General features: G+C 37.1%; 1 protein-coding gene across 47 annotated transcripts in view; it reads left to right on the top strand.

The window, feature by feature from the left end:
• The window catches only part of RIMS1 (regulating synaptic membrane exocytosis 1), a 537,571-nt gene that overhangs the window by 324,713 nt on the left and 186,383 nt on the right, over positions 1-26,475 (top strand). For all 47 annotated transcript variants that reach the window (XM_051854559.2, XM_051854558.2, XM_051854586.2 and 44 more), the window contains 2 exons: positions 24,077-24,144; positions 24,796-24,906. In XM_051854559.2, the coding sequence (XP_051710519.2) occupies positions 24,077-24,144; positions 24,796-24,906 (179 nt within the window). The remainder of the gene's footprint in view (positions 1-24,076; positions 24,145-24,795; positions 24,907-26,475) is intronic.

Raw genomic sequence — 26,475 nt, 5'->3', positions numbered from 1 at the left:
AGAGAGGAACATCATTGCAAATTGACTAATTTTGTCCTTATTGTTGCTGTTGTTCTATATACAAGTTATAAGATGGCTAAAGTAAATTTAAGTGAACTAATTGGAGACTAATTTTCTCTGGAAAATGTCTGTTGTACCACGAATTAGACATCTACAATTAGCAAAGACATGTATCGTTGAAAATCTCAGAAACGTGAGCCCCACCCCCAGCTCCCTGGCGGAACTTATTTGAAGTTGTCCTTTTGCCCCCTGGAACTGAGCCATGCCATAACAGCCTGAAGAAGCACTTTTGCTGGTGTTCCCAACACCATTTGTACCTTGGTTTATGCTTCCCAGTGCATGTTGTTGTCATTGGGCTGAATGAGCTTCCTCAGTTAGGGAAGCTGCAGAGGAAAGGATCTGTTACACAGCGCCTGGCAAGACTGTTGCCAGTGATTGATAATGGGATCCGTTCATCTCAGGTGAGTTTCCTGTGGTCTACAAGGCAGCAGGGGTCTGCTCCACTTTGTCTTAGCCCATGGGTGTTGCAGTGAGCTATCACTTGGGGGTGGGAGAAAGGAGGGTTAACAAGAGGTACTCTGGAGCATCTGTTCGGGTTTTCTTCCGTGCTAGCTTGAAGGGACCACAGCATTTCAGTTCTCTGGCTGCAGGGAGGTAGAAAGCGTCTGCGTGTCGTTGTAGGAAATGGTTAATAATTGTGGAGCTCTCAAAGCTCTGGTATTTGCTACAGTGGGAAATCACTTTAGAACAGCATAGAGCGCTATAGATTAATGCTGTGATCAATGAGAATCTGTACACTGCAGAGATCTGTTTTGATGACAGCAGCACTTATGGCCTTGTTTAGTGTCACCATTGTATAATGTTGGACACTGCAGGCTTTTCTGGTTTTGATTTAGAATGCAAAGATCACAGGGTATTTTATTTAAAATTTTGTATGTTGATTGATTTTTAATTGTGCTGTGGATTTGCTTCCATTGCTATCTGGAATTTATAGTGATTTGATGCCAGTGGCATTTATTTAACCACTCCGATGCTGCTGTTATGTTTGCTGGGTTTCTGCAGTTTCTGCTACTTCAAACGTTGCACTCAGGAACAGGTAAATTAAACTATAATGTTAATCTTATAGATAAATGTGAAAATAATGGATGTTATTGTTTAATTATCCCAAGTAGTAAAATATTAAAATGCTTCATTTAGATTGTATCCATAAAGCATGATGAATATTTTCCTTACACATGGAAATTATATAAATATATTATTATAAAATAGCATAATGATCTTCTAGTTACTTTACATAGTTATTTACTAAGTCTTAATTGTATGTCTGGAAGTACACATTGAATTGAATACATTTTAACATTACATTTATCTCTCAACTTGACCTATGGATAATATACAGTTAATTCAGAAAGTATGTTTTCCTTCTCTGATTGAAGGCAGTCTGCTTTCCGTTTACTTAATTTCACTGAAATTTGAAGGCTTCAGAGATTTATCTTCCTAAAAATGAGAATATTTATGTGGATATAGATTGTTCAAGAGTTTAGACAAAGGCTGCAAAGGCCTGGTTTCTGCTAACAGTGCCGATTATAGAGCACCTCTGTGGAAATAGCTTGGGTTTTCGTGTGCTATTAAGCCATGGACTAAAGACAAAGCTCTTTAGATAAGGGGAGCAGATCCCAGAAACACCAAAAAATGGAAGGAAAGTATAATCTTTGGGGTCAGAGATTTGGGTATGTGACCTTGGATGAAAGCAGAAAAAAGAACCTCTTCTACCCATTTTTTCATTCTGCCAGTTTGAAAATAGACTCTCTGTTATTCTCACTGGGAGTGGCATAGCATTTCTTCAAATGCTCAAGATTGTTTGATGATTTCCATGTGCCAAAAAAGACACTATTAGTGAATTGCCTGCTATTTCCTTAATACAGGAAGGAAATAGAGCCCTCCCCTTTTATTTGCCAATTTTTTAGCAAGTAAGGCTTTTCAGAAAGGGGATTATGGCATTTTAAAAGTTAAGCTGATAAATATCCTGCCTCCACTCTAACTATTTTGCCAAATAGGCCTTGAGCAAGTTTAGGATGTCCTGCGGGTGCAGGCTGTTAGACTGAACTCTGGAGGGAAAGGAGGCGTCACGTGCTATGCTGCAGCCAGAGGAGTGCCTGGATGCAGAGAGGCACTGGGGCTCTCTGAAAGCTTGCCACAGGCTCACCTGCCTGCTCCCTTGCTCCTGCTCAGGTTCAGCAGGTACTGCTGAGGGCAGCTGCAGAAGGACCCAGCCTTCTCAGGCAGTGGCTTTCAGGAGGTCCACTTCCCGATGAGAGCAAGCTCAGAATCAGAGGCAACGGGAAAAGAAGCAGCGACTTCCCACTGGCTAAAATGTCAATAAGATTGTTACCTATCAAACGCTAGTCAACATTCACAAGTCTGGACTCATTGCATATATTCTTCAGTGAGAATGGAAAGTTTTGGTAGTAAATTGAACCACGTGCTTAGAAAGTAGCTAATAACTGCCGGTTGATAGAGATCTTGGATCTTGTGCTCATGGTCATACTTACTGGGTCTTCTTAATGAGAGGCACCAGTAATTATAAGAGGAAGACTGAGGAAGTGGGGGTTCATGTTCCCACGCTCAAGCACAGGAAAAGATGAAAATACTCAGTATTTTTAATTTCTCTAGCTCTGTGGGACTAGTTGATATGTATATATTTATGAGGATAAAAACCTTATTAGTAAAGTGATTCTCTACCATACAGAAGGTTTTTGACTCAGATCTCTTCCAAATTTCTGATTTTATGTGGTGCTATGACTGCGTTGTTTGAAAGACATTAAAGAAGAACAATATATTGTAAGTTTGAGGTATTACCTATGAATGCCCTGGTGAGAGTTCTGTTAGAGAAAAGGTGGAAATCATTTGGAAAACAGAGACAAAATGAATCTCAGTGAACAGAAAGTATGTATTCTCTCTCTCACTTCTCCAAGCAAGTGTGTGTGTCCACACACTTTTAATAAATAAAATAAATTATTGCTGTCTCAGTTTTCTAAGGCCAGGGATCTTTGGAAGGAGCATGCCAGTTTCTAAAAGTAGAGAAATTAGTGAAAGAAATAGTAATTATTTTATAATATGATAATATTAATTAATAGTGAGAAAAACTATTAAATACTTATCATCATGCCTATAAGTTATACCCTATTGAAATGGGTTTAGAATTTGTATAGCTTGCTTCAGGTTGTACATCTTAATTAAGAAGGAATTATCATAATCTTATAATGAAGTGGTCAATTACCTGCAAATATGTCACCAGTATTTTTGAATTCCTGGTTAATTTACATTATTTTTTGTCTGAGAAGTTTTTATATGAGTTGTGAGTTTTTAAGATCTGTGAAATAAATCTGATTGTGATAAACAGTAACCATTGAACATATTTCAAAGCTGACTTCCAAAGGAGGGCCAATATTGATTGTAGTAACTGTGAATTCCAACAAGCATGTTTTCAGTAGGGTGACATCCGTCATGTATCTCAGATTTATTAATGGTTTTGAAGTTTTCTTTCAACAAGAGACAGTTAGCCTTGCAATTTTTTTAATCTCTAGAGAATGCTTAGCCTCTCAAACTTGTTCTTTGTAGGTCCAATGTGGAACATTGTTTTATCTATAATTTTTAAATTTTATTTCAGGGTTTTGTTTTCTGATAGCATTTAGATCATCTAAAGTTTGTTATTGTTTTTCTTTTTTTCTTCCTTTTATCAGACAGCTTTGAGATGATGCATAGCACCCATTAGCGAAAACACATTAGTGAACTTTGTATTTTTCTTGCCTGTTGTATATTAAAAACTTTTTAAAATATGATTAATTATGGCCTTGGTTGCTTACCTGAGTTTCTTTCCTTGATTTCCTAAGTGCTTGACTTAAGTAGGGATCTTAATGAAAATATACTGAGGAAGCTGAGGACCTGCAAGAGAGCAGAATCTGGGAGCTAAAGGCAAAACACCAAGTACATGTGGTAATATCCCAGTCTGACTCATTCACCCAGACCTTATCATGTGTCTTTAATATAGAGAGAGATTATGGGTCCTACAGAGAAATAAAGAAAGCAGAGGACTTTGAGCAGAAAAATGCTTAGGCGCACACAAAAATTTGGCTAGAAATTTTAGAATACCCTAAGTGTAATTGTGCAATTATGGGTGATATAAAGGGACCATGTAACTCAGGCTGTAATCCTTGCCTTAATGGTCAGAACAACAAAGCACTTTGCATTCAGTGCTTTCACTGTCACATGCCCACATGAAGGAAAGCCGTTTTTTTTGTATATGGTTAGTGAATAAACACAAGACCAGCTTCAAAATGCTCTTTTTTTAAAAAAAAAAAAACTTAATTATTACTGGCTAGTTTCATGGACTGTGCGATTCTATATCATATAAACAATCTACTCGAAGGTTAAACCTGAAAGATGAATTAATGGTGATTGGTGACATTGGTTTAAGCAGAGGGATTGAGAAGGACTGAAAATTCAAATGCAGCATGGAGAGTTTTCTGCACAAGTAGGGGACTGCACTTTATGTGGGCCAGAGTCATTTCACCTGAACCTGAAGGGCTAGCAAGGACTTGTTCTGTTCAGAATGCTTTGACAGAAAGATTCCTTCTGATAATAGGCTGCTTTGACGAATACATTTTGATTCCTCAACGTCATAGGCTAGCCTTGTCTTGCTTTAGAACAGATGTTTAGTTACAGAGATCTCTGTAAGGTTCACAATGAGATATTGCCATCATCAGAGATATTCATTGAGAACATGAAAGTGATAGAATACTTAAACACAGGATTAGAGCCACCAAAATATCTATTTAATCTGAAAGACCCTTTAGAACATTGGTGAGAAACACATGGTTTGTAATCAGTAGAATAAATCATTGGAGATTTTTCTTGAAGCTATCCCTTTTGAATTTGTTCCCTTTGAATTTGCTGCCTTCATTCTCCAAGTTTGCACTGATTCAGTTAATGGAGCTAAATTGTGATGTATACAGTTTTCATCTTGTGAACTAAGTGCACATATGGATATTTGATCTAGAATGTGATGTCATAATGATTACATAAACCATGATTTATGATAGGTCCAAAGATCTGGGGTTTGTGTGTGTGTATGTATGTATGCATGTGTGTGATCTTTTGTCATCAAAGCTATTACAGTACATCACTTTGAAAAGTAGAACTGTAGTAATAACTGAAAGTATTAAGACTAGTAAGATGTTATTTTTGAATGTTTGCATCCCTTTCTATAGTAAACATTGCAAAATGGCTGGGCTAGAGTAATATATATTTTCTCATTTGAAAACTGAATATCTAGCACTTAGAATATGCAGTTGCAACCTGTATCTTTATACAATATATCTTTATAAATATATTTTCAACCATGAATAACTAAAAGGAAATTTTACAAAATTGCTAGTAAAAAAGAAAATGAAGTTGAATTTAAGAGTTGCTGTTAACTGGCTTTTTCACTTTAAAATGGCAATTAGCCTTTAAATTTATTTTTATAATATATAAAGTAAATGTTATGTTGAGGGAGCTGGTGCTGTGGCATAGCGGGTTAAGCCGCCACCTGCAGTGCCGGCATCCCATATGGGCACTGGTTTGAGACCCGGCTGCTCCACTTCCCATCCAGCTCTCTGCTATGGCCTGGGAAAGCAGTAGAAGATAGCCCAAGTCCTTGGCTCCCTGCACCTGCATGGGAGACCAGGAGGAAGCTTCTGGCTCCTGGCTTTGGATTGGTGAAGCGCCAGTCGTTGCAGCCAACTGGGGAGTGAACCAGCAGATGGAAGATCTCTCTCTCTCTCTCTTTCTCTGCCTCTCTTCTCTTTGTGTAACTCTGACTTTCAAATAAATAAATAAATCTTTTTTAAAAAGTGTATGTTGAGAGAGGAAGGAAAACTATAATATTTCTTAATATTGGGACCATTACAATTATAGTTTGAGATTTCTCATGCATTCCATATTTCTCCAGCTCACTCCTACTATGATCAGTAGTGTATTTTAGCTAATATTCCAGTTGATTTATGTGGAAATCAGGTGCAGAATAATGATCTTATATTGTTAAGATTGGTGTGATTATTAGATTAACCTTAAATATGCCCATTTTTATTGGGAGAAATGAGTTAAAGTAATCGTTTTTTGTGAAGAATATCACCTTGTATCTCAATTGATAAAGATTTTTAATAAAAATTTTTAAGGATTTATAGAACTTTTAGAAAATGATTATGAAAATGATTATTTTAATATTTCTGGAATAGTGTTTAATTTTTGAATATAATCAAAATTAGAGTAATTCTAATTCTCAGATAAAATATCACTATATATTTTAAATACCAGGGTTAATAGTTCACAGTTTCAATTCTTTTACCAAAAATATCTTAATTTCATGGCTTAATTCAGTTATGTTATCTTTTAGAAAATTAAGACACACTAACTTTGTTTAAGATTCTTTGGGAGACAGTTTGGTTTCTGTATCTGAAGGAGGTTGGGGAAGAGCATTTAATCTTATGTTTCCCCATGTTTGTACTGTATTTATAAGATGTCAGGAAATAGAATATTTGAAGGATGAAAATGAGAAGTATTATCTGCCATGCAAGTCATATTTAGTACATGTTGGATTGGAAGCAGTGTTTCATAAACAGTTGCTGTGTTTTTGGTTTGTTGTTCTTGTTGTACTGATGAGTAATGATTTAATTTTTGGATTATAAATTCTTAGCTTCAATCCCCCCCCCCCCATTTTAAATAGGTGAGTTTTCTCTCTTTTTTTTAAGATTTATTTTATTTATTTAAAAGGAAGGGTTATGGGTGGCAGGGGAGAGAGAGAGAGAGAGAGATCATCTGTCTGCTGGTTCACTCCACAAATGGCTCCAAAGGCTAGGGCTGGGCCAGGCAGAAGCCAGGAGCTAGGAACTTATGGTCTCCCACGTTGGTACAGGGGACCAATTACTTGGGCCATTTCTGCTGCTTTCCCAGGCACACCAGCAAGGAGCTGGACCTGAAATGGAGCAGCCAGGACTCAAAGGAGCACATACCTGGGCTGCTGGCATTGCGGGCAGTGGTGTAACCCATTATGCCACAGTGCTGGCCCCAGATAGCCAAGTTTTATTCATGTGCTATTTGCCAACCAGCTTGTGATTGTTTCTGTTAATTACATTATTTTTATTAATTTTTTTATTATCAGAGATACATTTTATCCACTTTTTAAAATTTTAGGTAGGAAGGCTACAAAGGGGTTTTCATGCAGAGTTTGCATACCATAATTTTTTACGTGTTACCTACTGGATTTTGCATTAATATCAATTTACCACCCAGCAATTCTGCTGTATTCATATATAACCATTCAGACAGTTATCTTCATAGAATTGCTTGCAGTATACTGTTTCATTTGTTTTTGTGTATTTTTGTTTATTAAAGAATTACTATCCTCTTTCTTGTGAATTCTTATTGCTGTCAGCTCCTTTGTACTTTTTTATCTGGTGCACCTTCCATGGTCCTGGGGGTGTTGAATGTCAGATACATGCTTTTATGCTTGTGGTATAATATTATGAATGTCTAGTGGTTTCACTGGAAATAAAGGTTTGAGCCTTTTTTTGTGACATTGGTTTTTACCAGATGAGACTTTTTGATTTGCTTCCCATCCTTTGGCATGAATCCTAAGTGGGTTAAGATAACTTTTTATTTACCTAATTGTGCTGTTTAAGTTATTGATAAGTTAATAACTTGTTTTTCAATTCCATTTTAGTTGTTTTCCATTGCATCAAAGATAGTTTGAGTTTGATGGATGGAAAATCTGCATTTTAATGAAAATAAAGTTACAGTAAATAAACCATGTTTTGCACATATTTATAAAATTTGATCTTCCCATTTAAAAACCTACCTTCATATCAAAAGTGATTTAAGGTAACTTCCAGTGTTCTAAAATCTAATCTATGAGTGATGGTAAAATGCATAGAAGAGATCAGTGAGGGAAAACAAGAGGGAAGACTGGGCTGCAGATATAATCATAAACATTTAAATATACCAGTTTTGAGAAAGTTCCATTAGCTATAAAATGTACAACATCTGTAACACAAAAAGTTAAGTGCACACTAATTATTCTTGATAGGGCAATCAAAGAGCAGTATCTTCTGTGTCATTTCATATAGAAGCTAATCAGCAACAGCGACGGGAGAGGAACTGTCTAGAAATCCAGGACTTCCAGGAGCATCCTTGTTTAATGGAGTGGAGTAATAACAATTTAGAAAACCTAAGTTGATTTACTGCATATACATATATACACACATACATTTACTATATATCCCTAACCAGGACTTCTCTAGAAGCTTTAAGTTAAGCATTTCAAGAATATCAAGGGATGATATATTCATGAGGTGTGCTTATGCATAGTTCAGTGCACCTTTTGACTATAGAGTCATGGATTTAAACAGCCAGCCAAGGGGGTGGGAGGTGTAGGATTGTCTTCCATTGCTCAGTAGAAGGCCATCCCATTCTTCTCAAGGGACCACCTGAGACAAAACCAAGAAACCAATGCTGAGCACTTTCAGTCTAGGTTAGTGAGGATTCATGATTTTTAATTTTTAAAAATTTTTTTAAAATGAAAATTTCATCTAAATGAAAATAGTTTGAATTTATTATATGGAAAGTATAGTTTCACATTCATATATCCAAACCACATATCTTTCAGGGACTGTGGAATGTCAGTAGGTTATATTTTGACCAACTTTTGCTTAGTTTGCTTTCTAATAAATGTATATCTTTGTTCACTTATGAATTTCGCTTTTTTACCCCTATTTCCCTCTGTGCTTTTTCTTTAAAGATTTATTTATTTATTTGAAAAGGTGGAGTTACAGAGAAGGAGGGAGGGAGGGAAGGAGGGAAGGAGAGAGAGAGGGGGAGAGAGAGAGAGAGCCTCCATCTGCTAGTTCACTCCCCAAATGGCTACAATGAGTGGAGCTGGGCTGACCTGAAGCCAGGAGCCAGGAGCTTCCTCTGGGTCTCCCACACAGGAGCAGGGATCCAAGCACTTGAGTTATCGTCTACTGCTTTCCCAAGCCATAGGAGAGAGCTGGATTGGAGGAGGAGCAGTCGGCACTGGAACCGGTGGCCACATGGGCTACAGGCACTGCAGACAGTGGCTTTACCCACTGTGCCACAGCATAGGCCCCTCCCTCTGTGCTTGATCTCACTTAAATTATTTACTCTGTCCCCATTTTGATGTACCATTGAAAGGACGTGCCTTTATAAAACTTTTTACACTGGCCATTTTTGCACTGTGGCAGAGATGTTTTTAGACCAATAATGCAGTGTTTCGCAGCCTAGATTCCTATGTCTATAATTGGAAGTTAGTATGGATACCTAGCAGAGTTCTCAAGAACAATGTTGAGGCCGGCGCCGCAGCTCAATAGGCTAATCCTCCCCCTGGGGCGCCAGCATATCGGGTTCTAGTCCTAGTCAGGGTGCCGGATTCTGTCCCAGTTGCCTCTCTTCCAGTGCAGCTCTCTGCTGTGGCCCGGGAAGGCAGTGGAGGATGGCCCAAGTGCTTGGGCCCTGCACCTGCATGGGAGACCCGGAGAAGCACCTGGCTCCTGGCTTCAGATCAGCGTGGTGCACCGGCCGCAGCGGCCATTGGAGGGTGAACCAACAGTAAAAGGAAGACAGAAGACTTTTCTCTCTGTCTCTCTTTCACTGTCCACTCTGCCTGTCAAAAAAAAAAAAAAAAAAAAAGGACAATATTGAACTATAAGTTAAAATGTTCTCCAGACTTCTGTCTCATGATTTCCAATTGCCAGTCAAGGGATTCCAATTAAAAAGAAAGTCCTTTGGTATATTTATTTATAAATTATTTGTTTCTGTAGCAAAAATAAAACAAAGATGAGCAAATCAAGAAAGAAAGGCAACATTCTGGTCTTTACAGTAGCTTACTTCAAAGGAGTTCTGGTTCCAAAACATCCATTTATGTCACCACAAATGTTTGTTAACATGTAAACTTATTTTTCTATATTTTTATAGCTTAAGGTATTTTAAAATAATAAGTATCATATCAATAAGTGCTTCATTTTGTTGGTGTACTCTGCAAATTCATCTTCAGTTTCATTTGACTGTTATCCTTGGTGTTTATGTCACTACAACCATGATAATGTGTTGATCTCAATAGTTCTCATTTTGTTGTCTTTGAAATGGATTTGACATTCAGAGTATCATTGCAGGCTAATGCTGTTAAGCTGGTGTCACCTTGTTCTAGATAAAGACTAGCATCTTCTTTGGTCAAAGATAGTTACATCTAGAGATCTAGAATGCGTTCTTGTAATGTCTCTGCTGTGAACTCACCCAGCACTACAGTTTCTTAAACCTATGGTTAACATCCAGTCCCCAAACAATGAAAACAAATAAACCCCAATTTTTTCCACAGGGTTTCCCGGCTGGTTATTCCGAGGCTTTGCACGTGACAACCTGTTCTCCCACGTGAATGGAATACTCAGTGTCAATGTGGAAGCCTGGTCAGTTGGAAGGTTGCAGTAAAATATTTCCCTCCTGTGTATAGCACTCCAGATTCTTACTGATGAAGAGTCATTGTGTTGTAGGAAAAATGTTTCCCTAAGATTGCCAGTTTTGTCATTTGTTATCCTTGGCATCTTGCTATTTTATATTTAGGTTATGGGGGAGAAAATTCTGTCACTAGGCCTCAGAGCATATTTGCATAGAAAGTTAGTGCTTCTGTAAACTGTGAAAAGATGTTGGCTCTGTCTTCAGTGTACTTGGAGAATTTTTCTTCAGATGCATTTTTATTATTGCTTATTACAGTTAATAAACCATGGTCTAGATTTCCTGAAGACCATGAATTATGTTTTAATTCTGTGGCACAAGGTTGTATGTGTGTATGCATTTGTGTGTGTGTGTGTGTGTGTGTGTGTGTGTTTGGTGGGGTTGTTAAAAGCTATTAGGGATTTGGAGTCCCATGGCACGTTTCTAGCTCTACCATTGGGGTAAGTCCAAGTGAGCATGTGCCAATGCCATCTTAATAGTTAAAGTGATCAGTTTCAGTTCATAATTGATCATAAAGATAGGATTAAGTGTCAGAGGTATCACATAAATAAGGCTAGTGTCTGCTAATAATAATTGATAGAATTAAAAAGGAGAGAACAATCCAACATGGGAAGCAGACTCATAGAATGGCAGATGCCCTAAACAGCACTCTGGCCTCAGAATAAGCCCTTAAGGCATTCGAATCTGGCTAAAAAGCCTATGAGAGTTTCTCAGGCATGGAAAGCCAAGACACTAAGGCAAAAACAAAAAACAAACAAACAAAAAACCTAAATGAAAGATCTCTGTAATGAGATCGCAGTGGAAAGAATGGGCCATCAAAGAAGGAGGTACCTTTCTCTGAAAGGAGGAGAGAACTTCCACTTTGATTATGGCCTTGTTTAAATAAGATTGGAGTTTGTGAGCTCAAGAGACTTCTATAGCCTTGGCAGTTCATGACAAGAGCCTTGGATGATTACTGACATCATAAATAAGAGTGTCAGTTGTTAAATCAACAACGGGAGTCACTGTTCTTAATGTGTTGTACTATGCAAATTAACGGTAAAACTAGTATTCAAACAATACTTTATACTTTGTGTATCTGTGTGGGTGCAATCTGTTGAAATCTTTACTTAGTATATACTAAGTTGATCTTCTGTATATAAAGATAATGAAAAATGAATCTTAATGAAGAATGGGATGGGAGAGATGGGATGGTTTGTGGGTGGGAGCGTGATTATGGGGGGAAAAACCACTATAATCCAAAAGTTTTACTTTTGAAATTTATATTTATTAAATAAAAGTTTTTTTTAAAAAAAAAGCTATTAGGAATTTTAATTTACCAACTTTGAACCCTGTAGCATCAGGTCAGTGAAGAGGTAAAATCTGCCATTGAGCATCATGGTTTTTGGGGGTATTTCTGAGCTCTGAAACTTACAGGCTCAAAACTTAAATTTATATAACTTTATGTAACTTTCAAACCAAGAGAAAAATTAAATTGATGAGTAATATTCAGTATATCAAGCATCTTAATATCTCAGTTTTTTAGCCTTTGTAAAGTAAATCCACAAAGTGAGTTTTGTATGCTTTCTTTTTTTAAAAAATATTTATTTATTTATCTGAAAATCAGAGTTACACAGAGAGAGGAGAGGCAGAAAGAGAGAAAGAGAGAGACGTCTTCCATCCAATGGTTCATTCCCCAGTTGGCCACAACGGCCGGCACTGAGCCGATCCAAAGCTAGGAGCCAGGAGATTCTTCCAGGTCTCCCACATGGTTGCAGGGACCCAAGGACTCCGGCCATCTTTTACTGCTTTCTCAGGCCATAGCAGAGAGCTGGATGGGAAGTGGAGCAGCTGGGTCTCGAACCGGCACCCAGGTGCTTCAGGCTGCGCCTCTGTGCCACAGCGTCAGCCCTGCTTTTTTAAAACTTCATCATCTGGGGTGGACCAATTCAATGTTTAAAAGTACACTAATTGGCCGGCGCCGTGGCTCACTAGGCTAATCCTCCGTCTTGCGGCACCAGCACACCGGGTTCTAGTCCCGGTCAGGGCGCCAGATTCTGTCCCGGTTGTCCCTCTTCCAGGCCAGCTCTCTGCTGTGGCCAGGTAGTGCAGTGGAGGATGGCCCAAGTGCTTGGGCCCTGCACCCCATGGGAGACCAGGAGAAGCACCTGGCTCCTGGCTTCGGATCAGCACGGTGCGCCGGCCGCAGCGCGCCGGCCACGGCGGCCATTGGAGGGTGAACCAAAGGCAAAAGGAAGACCTTTCTCTCTGTCTCTCTCTCTCTCTCACTGTCCACTCTGCCTGTCAAAAATAAATAAATAAATAAATAAATAAAAATTAAAAAAAAATAAAAAAGTATACTGGTTATTTTTTAAGAACACCTATCCTGTTATTCTTCAGATCATTTTTTAGGAAAATAAACCCAAAAAAATCAATCTTGGGAAGTTAGAAGTCTTATCACTTATTAGAATACAAATGTTATGATGTAATTTATAATAAATGTCTGTACCAAATTTCTAGTTCGAGGAATTGGTGTCAGGGATGTCTTGAGTGATTATGTCAATTTTTTTATGAACAAAGGAGCTTCAGCATTTTCTATGCCTATTTCAAAACATATTTTGCAGACATTCCTGATATTATGTTTAGTTATGATAGCTATTTAACTTAAGTCTGAACTTCAACACCCTGATTTCACGTTCTTAATCTCAATTTTTTCAAGTTTCTTTAGAGTCTGTACTAAAATCCTTTACTGTTTATAAAGCTAATGTGTCTCACTTACTGTTCATGGAACTTTTGTGAGGAAAGTGCCACCATATCCATTTTTCAGAAAAGGACAAGGGTTATAAATGTGAAAGAGCTGTTATGAAGATAGCACACCTAATACGCATAGTTCGGATTAGAGTCATACATCTCCACCTTCAAATACAGTACTCATTTACTACACAATAGCCGTCTTTTTTATAAGTTTTCTTTTAAAGATTTATTTATTTATTTGAAAGGCAGAGAGACAGAGAAAGAAGAGATACAGACAGAAATCTTCCATTCACCGTTTGACTACCCTAATGATGGCAACAGCCAGGCAGGGGCCAATCCTAAGTCAGGGACCAGGATCTCCATCACTCACACGGGTGACAGCAGCCCAAGAACTTCATCCATCTTTCCTTGTCTTCCCAGGAAGCTGGATCAAAAGTGAAATAGCCTGAACTCAATCCAGCACTCCATATGGAGTACCAACATTACAAGCAGTGGCTTAACTCACTATGCTACAATGCTGGTTCCTTTTTATAAGTCTTAGAAGTACTGGCATTAGTATAAATATTAAAAAATGTACATTAACAGAGAAATTGCAATATATTGAGATTCTATGATGATTCAAGGTTTCAAGTAACTAAACTGGGACGAAAAGGTATTTTTAAAAATTTTAAATGCTAATAGGATTGACAGAGATGCTTGTTAGTATTATCATTAAAAATAAATTTTAGTATGTATTTTTGTACTGGAATGACTGTTTGCATTTCTGTGGTGCTTTATAGTTTATAAAGTTGTGTCAATAGATAATCTCATTCTACGCTGAAATAAGAAGGCGATGCTGCAATAGTTATCTCCAGAATCAAAGGATTATCTGAAAGACTGAACTCAGAGTTCAGGCTGAAATTTGATTCAGAGTTCCTTGTAAGTACTTTGTAGGGTTGTGGTGGTGATAGTGGTGTTGCCATCTGAACAATTAGTTTTAAAAATCACTGAACAATGCTCTAACTACAGAAGTGCCACCTCTAGCAAATTTGTTAATGCCATTTCCCTTTCCTGGGCCAGTTACTGAGCCTTCTGCTCATGCCCTAAATTACAATACATAGAAGTGACAATATAGGTCTTAAACAAATATGTGATCATTGTTGATAGATTGTACAACTCTGGGGTTCTATTGATTATAAATAGTTTCATCTTACAAATATCTTTGACACATCATTAATGTTTGGTGATAGTTTTTGTGTTAACTTGAGTGAACATTTCAAATGTCTATTTTACTTGAATGACAAAATTTTTATTAATGAAAGAATGGTAGTATTGGTTTTACAAAGAGCATCATGAACAAAGGGAATTTTAAAAGTGAAGTTTCTTTTTGTTAAAAAAAAAAAGATAAGAAGCTTACAGATATATTCTCCCATTCAGTGTTATATATCTTTCACTGTTGGTTGCTTCCTTTGCTATATAGAAGCCGCTGAGTTCTATATAACACCATTTGTCTAGTTTTGCTTTTGTTGCTGCTAATCCTGGGCCCTTATCCAGAAAACCATTGCCTACACCAGTGTCTTGAAGCGTTTTTCCTATGTTTTCTTCCAACAATATCATACTGTTTGATCATACATTTTGGTCTTTGAGCTGTCTTGAGTTAATTTTTTTTGTACATGGTGATAGGTATGGATCTAATTTCTGTTTTCTACATATATATACACAGTTTTGCCAGCACCATTTGTTGAAAAGATTATCTTTTCTCCGAAGTATGTTGTTGGCATGTTTTTCATTTTTTTATTTTTATTTATTTATTTATTTTTGACAGGCAGAGTGAACAGTGAGAGACAGAGAGAAAGGTCTTCCTTTGCCATTGGTTCACCCTCCAATGGCCGCCGCGGCCGGCACACTGCGGCCGGCGCATCGCGCTAATCCGATGGCAGGAGCCAGGTACTTATCCTGGTCTCCCATGGGGTGCACGGCCCAGGGACTTGGGCCATCCTCCACTGCACTTCCTGGCTACAGCAGAGAGCTGGCCTGGAAGAGGGGCAACCAGGACAGAATCCGGCACCCTGACCGGGACTAGAACCCGGTGTGCCGGCGCCGCAGGCGGAGGATTAGCCTAGTGAGCCACGGCACCGGCCCTGGTTTTCAAAAACAATTGGCTGTATGTGTATGGATTAATTTCTTGGTTCTCTATTCTGTTCCATTGGAGTGTTTGTGTGTGTGTGTGTGCATGTGCCAGTTTTTATGCCACGTACCATGCTGTTTTAATTAATTCATCTTTGTAGTGACCTTTGAAGTAAGGTGTAGTGTTGCCTACCTCTTTATTTATTTGCTTTGCTCAGGGTTGTTTTGGCTATTCTGACTTTTTTTCTGAGAAATAATTAATACCCAGAATACATAAGGAACTAAAAAATGTCGGCAAGAAAAAAATAACAAGTCTTATTGAGGAATGAGTAAAGGACCTGAATAGATGCTTCTCAAAGGAAAAATACAAATGGTCAATAAATATATGAAAAAACTGTCTAGTATCACTAACCATTAGGGAAATGCAAATCAAAACCACAGTGAGATATCACCTCACCTCTTAGAATGGTTGTTATAAAAATGACATAAAGTAAATGTAATGAGCATATTGAGAAAGGGGAACTCTTATACACTGTTGTTGAGGATATGAATTAGTGCAACCATTATGGAAAATAATGTGGAGATGTCTCAAAAACTAGAAATAGAACTTCTGTATGATCTAACAATCCTATTATGGGGTATATATTCACAAGATATAAAATCATTGTATCAAAGAGATACCTACTCCATGATATTTATTACATCATTAATCACGACAGACAACACATTGAATCAGCAAGGCATCCATCATGAGATGAATGGGTGAAAGAATCAGCAAGGCATCCATCATGAGATGAATGGGTGAAAGAGTCTGGTACACATATACAATAGATTAGTCGTTAAAAAGATTGAAATCCTGTCATTTGCAGCAAATTGGATGAAATTGGTGAACATTATGTTAATTAAATAACCCAGACACATAAAGACAAACACTGTACATTTTCCTTCATATATGAAAGCTTAAAAACTCAACCTGAGTACAGAAAAGTGATTAGGAGGGACTGGTATAGGGTAGGGAGAATAGAGGGAGTTTGGATATCAGGTACCAAATCAGAGTTAGGTGAAAGGGGTAAGTTCCTAGTGTCATGCAGCATAGTATGATGACTACAGATCAGATAACGTATTAGATAGTTTATAGTTATGTCAAATTACTGTTCAAAAAAGGAAAAAAACACTTTAATGAAATATAATTGACATATAAAATTGCCATCCATTTTTATTGCATACATATTGATGAGTTGAATATGCGCACACACACACACACACACATACACATATATGTTCAAACTACAATGTATGCCAAAAACACACAGATTTTCTTCTTCCATCTTTATTTATTGTTTTGTCCTTTGATGATAACACTTAACATATGATCTACCCTCTTAACAGATTTTTAAGTATGCAGCACTGTATTGTTAACTTTAAACACTATGCTATACAGCAAATCCCTAGGATTTATTCATCTTGTATAATTGAAACTTTGTAATTTTTGATTGACACTCCCGTGTTTCCCCCATCCTCAACCCCTGACAATGACCAGTGTACTCTGCTTCCATGACTTTGACTATTTTAGGTTTCTCATATAAGTGAGAACATGTTAGATCTGTCTGTGTCTGGCTGATTTCATTTATCAAAATGTTTTCCAGATTCGGCCACATTGCTACAAGTGGAAGGATTTCCACTTTGTTTTAAGACTAAATAATATTATGTTGTTTATGTATTTATTGCATTTTCCTTATCCCTTCATTTGTCAACAAATATTTAAGTTGTTACCACATCTTGCTATAGTGAACACTGCTGTAATAAATATAGGAGTTCAGATGTATCTTTGAGATCCTTATTACAGTTCCTTTGGATATATATGTAGAAGTCATATGGTTAGATCAGAATAATTCTATTTTAAATTTTTTAGGAAGCTTCATATTGTTTTTCATATTGACTTCATTGCATCAAAAATATGTAACAGTTTTAATTTCTCTATGCCATCTCCTACACCTACTTAAAATATTTATTTATGTATTTATTTGAAAGAGTTACAGATCAAGAGGGGGAGACAGACAGAGTTTGTCCGTCCACTGGTTCACTCCCCAAATGGCCACAATGGCCAGGGCGAAGCCAGGGGCTTCATCCAGGTTTCCCACATGGGTGGCAGGGTCCCAGGTACTTGGGTCATCTTCCACTGTTTTTCCCAGGCCATGAGCAGGGAGCTGGATCCAAAGTGGAGAAGCAGGGACATGAACCAGTGCCCGTATGGATGCTGGTATCACAGGCACTGGCTTTACCTGCTTGCCTCAGTGCTGCTGCCATGCTGTTTGTTATTCTAACAGGTGTGTGGTGGCATCTCATTGTGGTTTTGATTTGTTTTTCTCTAATGATTAGTGTTATCAAGCATCTTAAATGATGAGCATTGCTGTCTTCCAAAGTGGTATTTCTAAGTGGCATTTAGAGAATAATCACTAATGAATCCCTCATGGCTGGATATAGTGCAGTTGTGCCAAGGAAATATATTGCGTTTTTTGTTGTTGTTGTTGTCCTAAGTCAAAGCCAGAAGCTGGATATTAAATTATGTAGAATTGCTAAACTGGTTCTTGACCACAGCAATTCTTTTGAGGGGCCTCTAGACCTGCCTTGCGCATAGAGATAAAGAGACACAAATGTATCAACTGATATTATGAAGTGTTTACCTTCAGATATATTTGGGGGGAGTTAAAGCTGGTATAAATTTTGGATGAAATCGCAAAAAAAAAAATGGTTAACATTTTTACTGTATTGGAAATTTTCACCGACACTAAATCATTAGTAAAAATAATTCAACCATAAAGACAACCTGCTGACTTTGCAAGAAATACATAATTATTTAAAATAGCCTCTTAGGGGTGACAGCATTGGCTCCTGGCTATGACAGTGGTTAAGAGGTGCTTAGGATGCCGACATCTCATGTCAGAGTGACGGGGTTGAAGTCTCAGCTCTGTTCCTGATTACAGCTTTCTGCTAATGCACATCATAGAAGGCAACAGGTGATGGTTCAAGTACTTGGGTGCCAGCCACCAGCATAGGAGACCCAGATTGAGTTCCCAGCTCCTAATTGATGCCTGGCCGAACCCCAACTGTTGTAGGCATTCGGGAAGTGAACCATTGGATGGGAGGTTTTGCTCTGCCTTATAAATAAATAGCCTTTTAAAGTTTATTTAAGAGAGAGAGAGAGAAAAACAGAAATAGAAATAAATAGAAATAGAAATATCTTCCATCTTCTGGTTCAATCTGCAACTGCCTACAACATCTGGGGCTGGGCCAGGCTGGAGCCAAGAGCTCAGAATTCCATCTAGGTCTTACATGGCACCAGCCCAAGGACTTGAGTCATCATCTGCTGCTTCCCAGGATGTAGTAGCAGGACGCTGGATCAGAAGCAGAGGTACCTAGACTTAAGCTGGCACTACGAGATGGAATGCAGGCATCCCAAGCAATGGCTTAACCCCAAGTGCCACAATGCCCACCCTAAAAAATAAATTAAATATGCATCTTTTTATTACAATATAATGCAAGAAATATTTTACTCACAATGACCATGATACTTAGTGTAAAAAAAAAAAAAAAACGTACCTTCTCTCAACTTAAAAATCCATTTTTGGAATGAAATTCATGTTTGTTTATGCTCATCATATAGACATCCAATAAACACATTTTGTAAAAGTTCTATGATATCTAAGGTAGTTTAGGATTCATATAATATTATTGAGTTCTAGCATACATTCTGCTAAAGAAAACTAAAATGTAAATTAAAGAGAAATATTTTTAAAGAGGTTTAGAAAATATCTGGAAGAATGATTCTTATGTTTCTTGGTTTGTGAAATTTTCATTTCTTTTGAACTGATTTTTGAGATGGCAAATAGCACAATTACAGACAGCCATTAGGAATTGTGGAGAATTACTGAGTCAATATTAGAATCGGTTTTTATCATCATTTATTAAAAATGTGTGGTTTTTTTTTTTTAGAAATGGGCAAGTTCAAATTTTCTAATACTTAAAGGTTTTAGTGTAGGATAACCTTTCCTTTAGTACATCAGCATTCGGTATACTCCTAGATACTCCTCCTAGCCAAATTAACTATCACATAAATTGTTAAATAGATATTTAACATAGAAACTAAAAGTATGTTTTTCTTGCAGTTTTAATATACATAATCACACATTTATATTGTTTAGAAGGATTTTTGTTTTGTTGACATTGATTCTTATTGGAATCTATTATGCTTTGACAATAGATATAATAAAATACAAAACTTTAAACCATAGAGGGGTAGATTTATGCAATGTTTTATACTCTAATCATGACATGGCTTTGGGAAAAACTTTTTTTATAGAAAACTCATGTCTCATTTAGCTTACTCTTATTTATGTGTTGAAAGTTGTGTGCATACTAATTTAGTTAACCTAATTTTTTGCAAGTGGTAGGATATATGTCTATGTAATTTTCTTCATAAGAAGATACACAGAATTATACTTCATTGAATGTGTCTAGTTCTGAACATGAACTATTTCAGTAGACTCAAATAGCTAATAAATTTTTCATTATAAATTAGTGATAATAGTAAATTGGTTTCCTTATATCGAATTTTACAATCAAGATACCTTTGCATTGATTCCAAAAGTAAACATCATAGATTTAATTTTTTCTGCAGTGTGATGCCACCTGGCAATCAATATACTAGTTTCTAAATATTTTAGGAGCAAACTTAAGTGAGTGTTGCTTATTTAATTAATTACAGGGAAGTATGACTTATAAATACAAATTGAGAGTACTTGAAATCTAGTAACATCCTGGCTGGCACTGTAGTGTAGAAAGTTAAGCCTCCGTTTGTAGTGTTGGCATCCCACATGGGAGCCAGTTCATTCCGGCTGCTCCATTTCCAATCTGTCTCCCTCATAATGGACCTGGGAAAGCATTGGAAGATGGCACAAGGCCCTGGGCCCCTGCACTCATATGGGAGACCTGGAAGAAGCTCCTGGCTCCTGGCTATGGCCTGGTCTAGCCCTGGCTGTTGCAGCCTGTTGGGGAGTCAACTAGCAGATGGAAGATCTCTCTCTCTCTTTTTCTTTTGTATTTCTGCCTTTCAAATAAATAAATAAATTTTTTAAAAAAATCCAATAATATATTTAAAATTCAGTATTTACATGAGTAGATGAAACAAATGTAGTTTGAAACTGCATATTTAGAAACATTTTACAAAAAAGATACCACTTAATGGATGATAATGAAATTAGTGATAAGAAAGTATCAGAAACTTGTTTCTATATTTTTATGTTAAAACATTGTATGAAAAAAATACAAATTTTTTATATTTACATTTGTTAGTGATCTTGAATAGATATTTGCAATGCTCTTTTTGCTCAAAATTGGCTAAAAATATTTTGACACTACAAATTCTGTTACATCCATATTATCACAGTTTTAATGAAAGAATTACTGCTGGCTGCATATTGGAAATTCCTAGACCAGACTAGTTAGATTAGACTCTCCATTCTAAATCGTTATCCTATAAATCTTAATAGATGATAGAGTACCTAGTACAGCTTCAAAGCAGTTTTTTTTTTCTTTCTTTCTTTCTTTCTTTCTTTCTTTCTTTCTTTTTTTTTTTTTTTTTTGACAGGCAGAGTGGACAGTGAGAGAGAGAGACAGAGAGAAAGGTCTTCCTTTTGCCATTGGTTCACCCTCCAATGGCCACCGCGGCCTGCGCATCACGCTGATCCGAAGCCAGGAGCCAGGTGCTTCTCCTGGTCTCCCATGGGGTGCAGGGCCCAAGGACTTGGGTCATCCTCCACTGCACTCCCGGGCCACAGCAGAGAGCTGCTTGGAAGAGGGGCAACTGGGACAGAATCCGGCACCCCGACCGGGACTAGAACCCGGTGTGCTGGTGCTGCAGGTGGAGGATTAGCCTATTGAGCCGCGGCGCCAGCCTCAAAGCAGTTTTTTCATAAAAAAGTGTGCTGTTGTCACTTTTTTATGTGCCAGAAACATCAGTTTCTGGTTCTTTGCCTTTAAGGAATATATTTGCATGACGCATAGTCAACAGATGTGTTTATACATCTCCGTAGGAAAAGTCAAGTGAAACATAGCATTGAAGTACCTACATAGGAAGAATTAGGACATGAGCAGTTTTTAAGACCAAGTTATTGAGGGATACAATGAATTGTTGTTTTCCGGATGTCAGATTTTTGTTATATTTTTAAATTCCAAGACTTCTTAAATCAGCTTTCAATTTAATGACTAATTTTTCTTCTTCTGGGAAATGCCCCATCCTCACAAATATTGCATTGTTTCTTTCATTTATTTATTTTTGAAGATTTAATGCTTTATTTGAAAGAGTTACAGAGAGAGAAGGAGAGATTGATTCATCATTCATCCACTGGTTCACTCCCTAAATGGCTGCAATGGCTAGGGATAGGCCAGGCAAAAGCCAGGAGCCAGGCACTCTATCTGGGTCTCCCACATAGGTGTCAAGAACCCAAGCACTTGGGCCATCTGCCCCTGACTTCCCAGGTGCATTAGCAAGGAGCTGGATTGGAAGTGGAACAGCCAGAAATGCCAGAGTCGCAAATAGCGACTTGACTTGGTCCACCACAAAGCTAGCCCCTCAGTGTTTGTTTTAATTTATCACAGTATTTTAAAGTGAATCAGATTTACATCATCAGATCATTTTACTAGGTACCTGAAATTTTAGGGAGAAAGGTTTACAAATTTCAATAGTCATATTTGGATAATACTGTTATAGTAATATTATCAATAACTTTTCTTTCAAGAGGTATTGCTTAAAGTAGAGCAACTTTATAACTAAACATGGAATGTTGTACAAAAAATAAATTAAAAAAAAAAACTTCCTTTTGCAACTTATTTATAAACAAAGGTGGTGCAGTAGAGGTTTAGGAATCTATGATCTTTGGTACCATATATATATATATTTTTTTTGACAGGCAGAGTTAGTGAGAGAGACAGAGAAAAAGGTCTTCCTTCAATTGGTTCACTCCCCAAATGGCCGCCATGGCCGGCGTGCTGCGCCAATCTGAAGCCAGGAGCCAGGTGCTTCCTCTTGGTCTCTCATGCGGGTACAGGGCCCAAGCAGTTGGGCCATCCTCCACTGCACTCCTGGGCCACAGCAGAGAGCTGGACTAGAAGAGGGGCATCCAGGACAGAATCCGGTGCCCCGACCGGGACTAGAACCCGGTGTGCCGGCGCCACAGGCGGAGGATTAGCCTAGTGAGCCGCGGTGCCAGCCAAGTACCATATATATTAAAATATATGATTTTGAGAGAGAGAGAGAGATGGACCCTGAGGAAAATTTTAAAATAGTGAAGTTTCTAATATAAACCTCATACATAGAATCTACTAATGTTTTCTATGTGACATTTTTGAAACACATCAGTATTTATTATAGGATGTATGGCATTTGCCTTAAACATTTCTGAGATATATAAAAGGTAAGGAGAAGCAGCCACAAAAAGGTTGAAGTGTATGGACTATTATGCCTGGAAATCTTAAACACTTAGAAAATATTTCCTGTTTCATTTCTTTTATAGTCCCAATACTTACCATGCCTGTCATAACTGTAAAATTCTTTATTTATGACATTACAGGTATCAGCCAACCATATTTCCCCAACAGTTAGCTGGATATCTCAATTTTAGCTGGCATGCTTTAGTTACTCTCTTTAATTTTTCTCTTTGATTCATGGTTAGAAAAAGTTTTTTTGCCAACTGATACTTAAAATATGAAAGGCCATTTATTTCCTTGCTTTTTTTCTTGTGTGCTCTTTTCACTTAGATTTGCCCACTCTCTGTACTTTTGTCTATGAATGTACTGAAATTAAGGTGTCTGACTTTTTTTGATACTTTTTGTCATTATATTTTAACTTAAAAGTTAAAAGTGAAGATTATATATTCATGTTTACAAAGTTGGAATATTTAAAAACATTTATAGTTTCAGTAAAATTGAATGCTTTGTCATTTGTCTTCCTTTGCCAAACGTTACTCTCGATATTTAATCTACTGTGTTAAATCACTGTGTTCTAAAAACATGCAGATTATGTTTTTCAGTTGATGACAGAAAATAGAGACTGGAGAATAAGTTTGAAATGTATGATATATTTCAGAAGGGTGGAGAGGCACTTATTTTTTAAAAAAACTTTTTATGACAAAATAGTCTTAAATTTACAAGACAAAAATTGTGAATAGTACAAAGAATTCCCATAATTCTCACTTTCAGGTCCCCTCCTCTATTGTTGTTGCCTTAAATGAGTGTGATATATTTGTCACAGTCTGTTTAGTTTGATGAATATCGTTTAGACATCACCACTAGATGGCGAGTTCTAGCATGGTACTGAAAATACCTTGTGAGCAGGAAGGATAGATTAACCCTGTTTTATGTACTTGTGTGTTTCTTAGTCAATTTAAAGAACAACAAGGTAGACCTTCCTTGGTATGAGGTACATCTATAGCACATATTTATTTCAGTGATTCGAGTTACAAACTTTGCTACACGGGGTGTCTCATTGTGGGATACATACACTTCAAGATTATAATATTCTTAACCCTTTGCTTTATAGACTGAAGAAGTAATGCTTAAAGTGTTGCTCTCTCAACTGTAACACCATTAAGCTTTCCATTCCTTTTCTACTGTACAGGTGACTTGGATTATTACTGGTTGGATCCTGCTACGTGGCACAGCCGGGAAACATCCCCTATTAGTTCGGTAAGCTCTATGGGAAGTGAGTGTTGTCCATGTCCTTTGTCCGGTATGTGATGGATAGTAATCTTGTTCTGCTCCAGTATACATCTTCTGAGAGCAAAGATTAATTTCACTTAGGACAGTATAATTTTGGAGAAACAGTTATCATGGAATAATTAAAACAAAAATTAAGCCAAAAAGCAATTACTAAATAATTACTATATGTAAATGAGATTGAGAACGGAAAGGGCAGGTTTAAAGAGTTTCCTCTAGAGTGTTTTCTAAATTTTTTAAAAATATTTGAGAAGCAGAGAGGTAGATGGGCAGAGAAGGAGGGCACTCCCGTCCTCTGGTTCAGTTACCAAATGACCACAACGAATGGGACTGGGTGAGGACTGGAGACAGCATTCTGGCTTCCACGTAGGAGGCAGGAATCCAATCTTTTAGTCGTTGCCTCTGCCACCCTGGGTCTGAATTAACAAGGAGCTTGAGTTAAGAGCCAGAGCAAGGAATTGAACTCAGGTACTCAAGTGTGGGAAGTAGGCATCTTAACTGCTGTGCTAGACATCTGATCTTTTAGTATCTTTTCACTGAAGAACTAATATCATGCTGCAACCAATAACTGTGTGTCTGAAAGAAATAAAGTTATTTTTAACTTTATTTATACTTTAATAGCATCCTGTAACGTGGCAGCCATCTAAAGAAGGGGACCGATTAATTGGACGTGTTATTCTTAACAAGAGAACAACCATGCCCAAAGAATCAGGTGCATTACTGGGTCTGAAAGTAAGTTTACTGACTTAGCATGTTTCTTTTTTTTTTGTTGTTTGAGATTTATTTATTTGAAGGGCAGAGTTAGAAAGAGACACAGAGAGACAGAGACAGAGAGACAGAGAGAGGTCTTCCATTTGGTTCATTTTCCAAGTAGCTGCAATGACCAGGCCAAAGCTAGGAGCCAGGAGTTTCTTCTGGGTCTTACACATGACTTAGGCCATCTTTCACTGCTTTCCCAGGAATGTTAGCAAGGAGATAGATCGGAAGTGGAACAGCTGGAACTTTATGGGACCCTGGCATTACAGGCTTTGGCTTAAACTTCTGTGCTGCAGCACCAGCCTCAACATGTTTTTTTAGAGGGCGATTTATAGTATGGACTTTATTCAGTAAGGTTTCTGACAGCCGTTTTTAAGTATCTTCCTCTCCTCTGTAAAATAAAATTCCTCTTGTGCAAATATATTGTTAATATGTCCATGTCTTATGGTATATGTAATATTTTAATCTGGATTAATATATTCCTAAATCATTGTGTTAATAGAGCATACAAATTTGTTAGGAAAATTCAACAAAACCTAGTAAAATTCAAGAACTTTTCACTGAATATCAAGTTCAAGTATGATTTTTACACTTAAATGATCCTAATGGAATTTAGTAAAGTTAGGTAATGTGGACCCTTATTGTATCTATGCTTTGCAACACAAAATATAATTATTTTCTCATAACAGTAGTATTTATGGAAGTTCCAAGCATAAAATTTACCATTTTAGGATTCTGTTTTTAAACAGTTATGAAAATTGATAGAAATTAAAATATCATTTTTTATTATAGAAAAGTATGCATACACATATACACATGTATAGTGATCTATCTTATATGCGTGTAGGTGTATGTGTGTTAAATCACATAACTTAGTTTGCTTTAGAACTTTAAAGAAATTTTAAAAAATATTGCTTTAAAACTATTATTAATAGATTATCTTAGACTTGGATGATAGTTTGAGCTCTTCAAAGCCATTGACCATTAATCCAACTGAAAAAAAAAAACTTATATAGTTAATAGTACTATATAGTTAATAGTACTATGTTTTTGTTAATATTAGTTCCTCTTGGTATAAAATAATTCCAGTTACCTTCTCTGAGGAGACTGTTTCTGAGAATTGTGGCTTACCCTCCACATATGGGGATATTTCCCTCACTTTTGATTATTATGCTTGAGCTCCTAGAAACTTAGAATCTTTTCAAATGTATTTAATTTTTGGTAGAGTGGAAAAACCAGGTGGGAGTTTTAAACATTCAATATCACAACGCAGACTTTGAGAATCAGGTGGACACAGATGTATGTTTCACATGAGGAGGTCGTTCAGGTGATCAGCTGGCAGAAGCGCACTTCATTACTTCCCCAAAGTGGCCTATTCTTGGCTTAAATCCTAGTCCTTATGGTCTTGGACCTACATTCTACCATACATGGGCAAAAGAGATCATGATAGACGGTGAGAAGGAAGCATTGTCTTCATGAGGAATAATTCACACAAAAAGCATGAATTTAAATAATAAAAATAACTTTATTATAAAATATGTCAAA

This window comes from Oryctolagus cuniculus, chromosome 5 (assembly GCF_964237555.1).
Source record: "Oryctolagus cuniculus chromosome 5, mOryCun1.1, whole genome shotgun sequence".
NCBI classification, from domain to species: domain Eukaryota; kingdom Metazoa; phylum Chordata; class Mammalia; order Lagomorpha; family Leporidae; genus Oryctolagus; species Oryctolagus cuniculus.
Note: the sequence above shows the minus strand (reverse complement) of the source record. Positions and strands in the feature narration are given on the sequence as shown.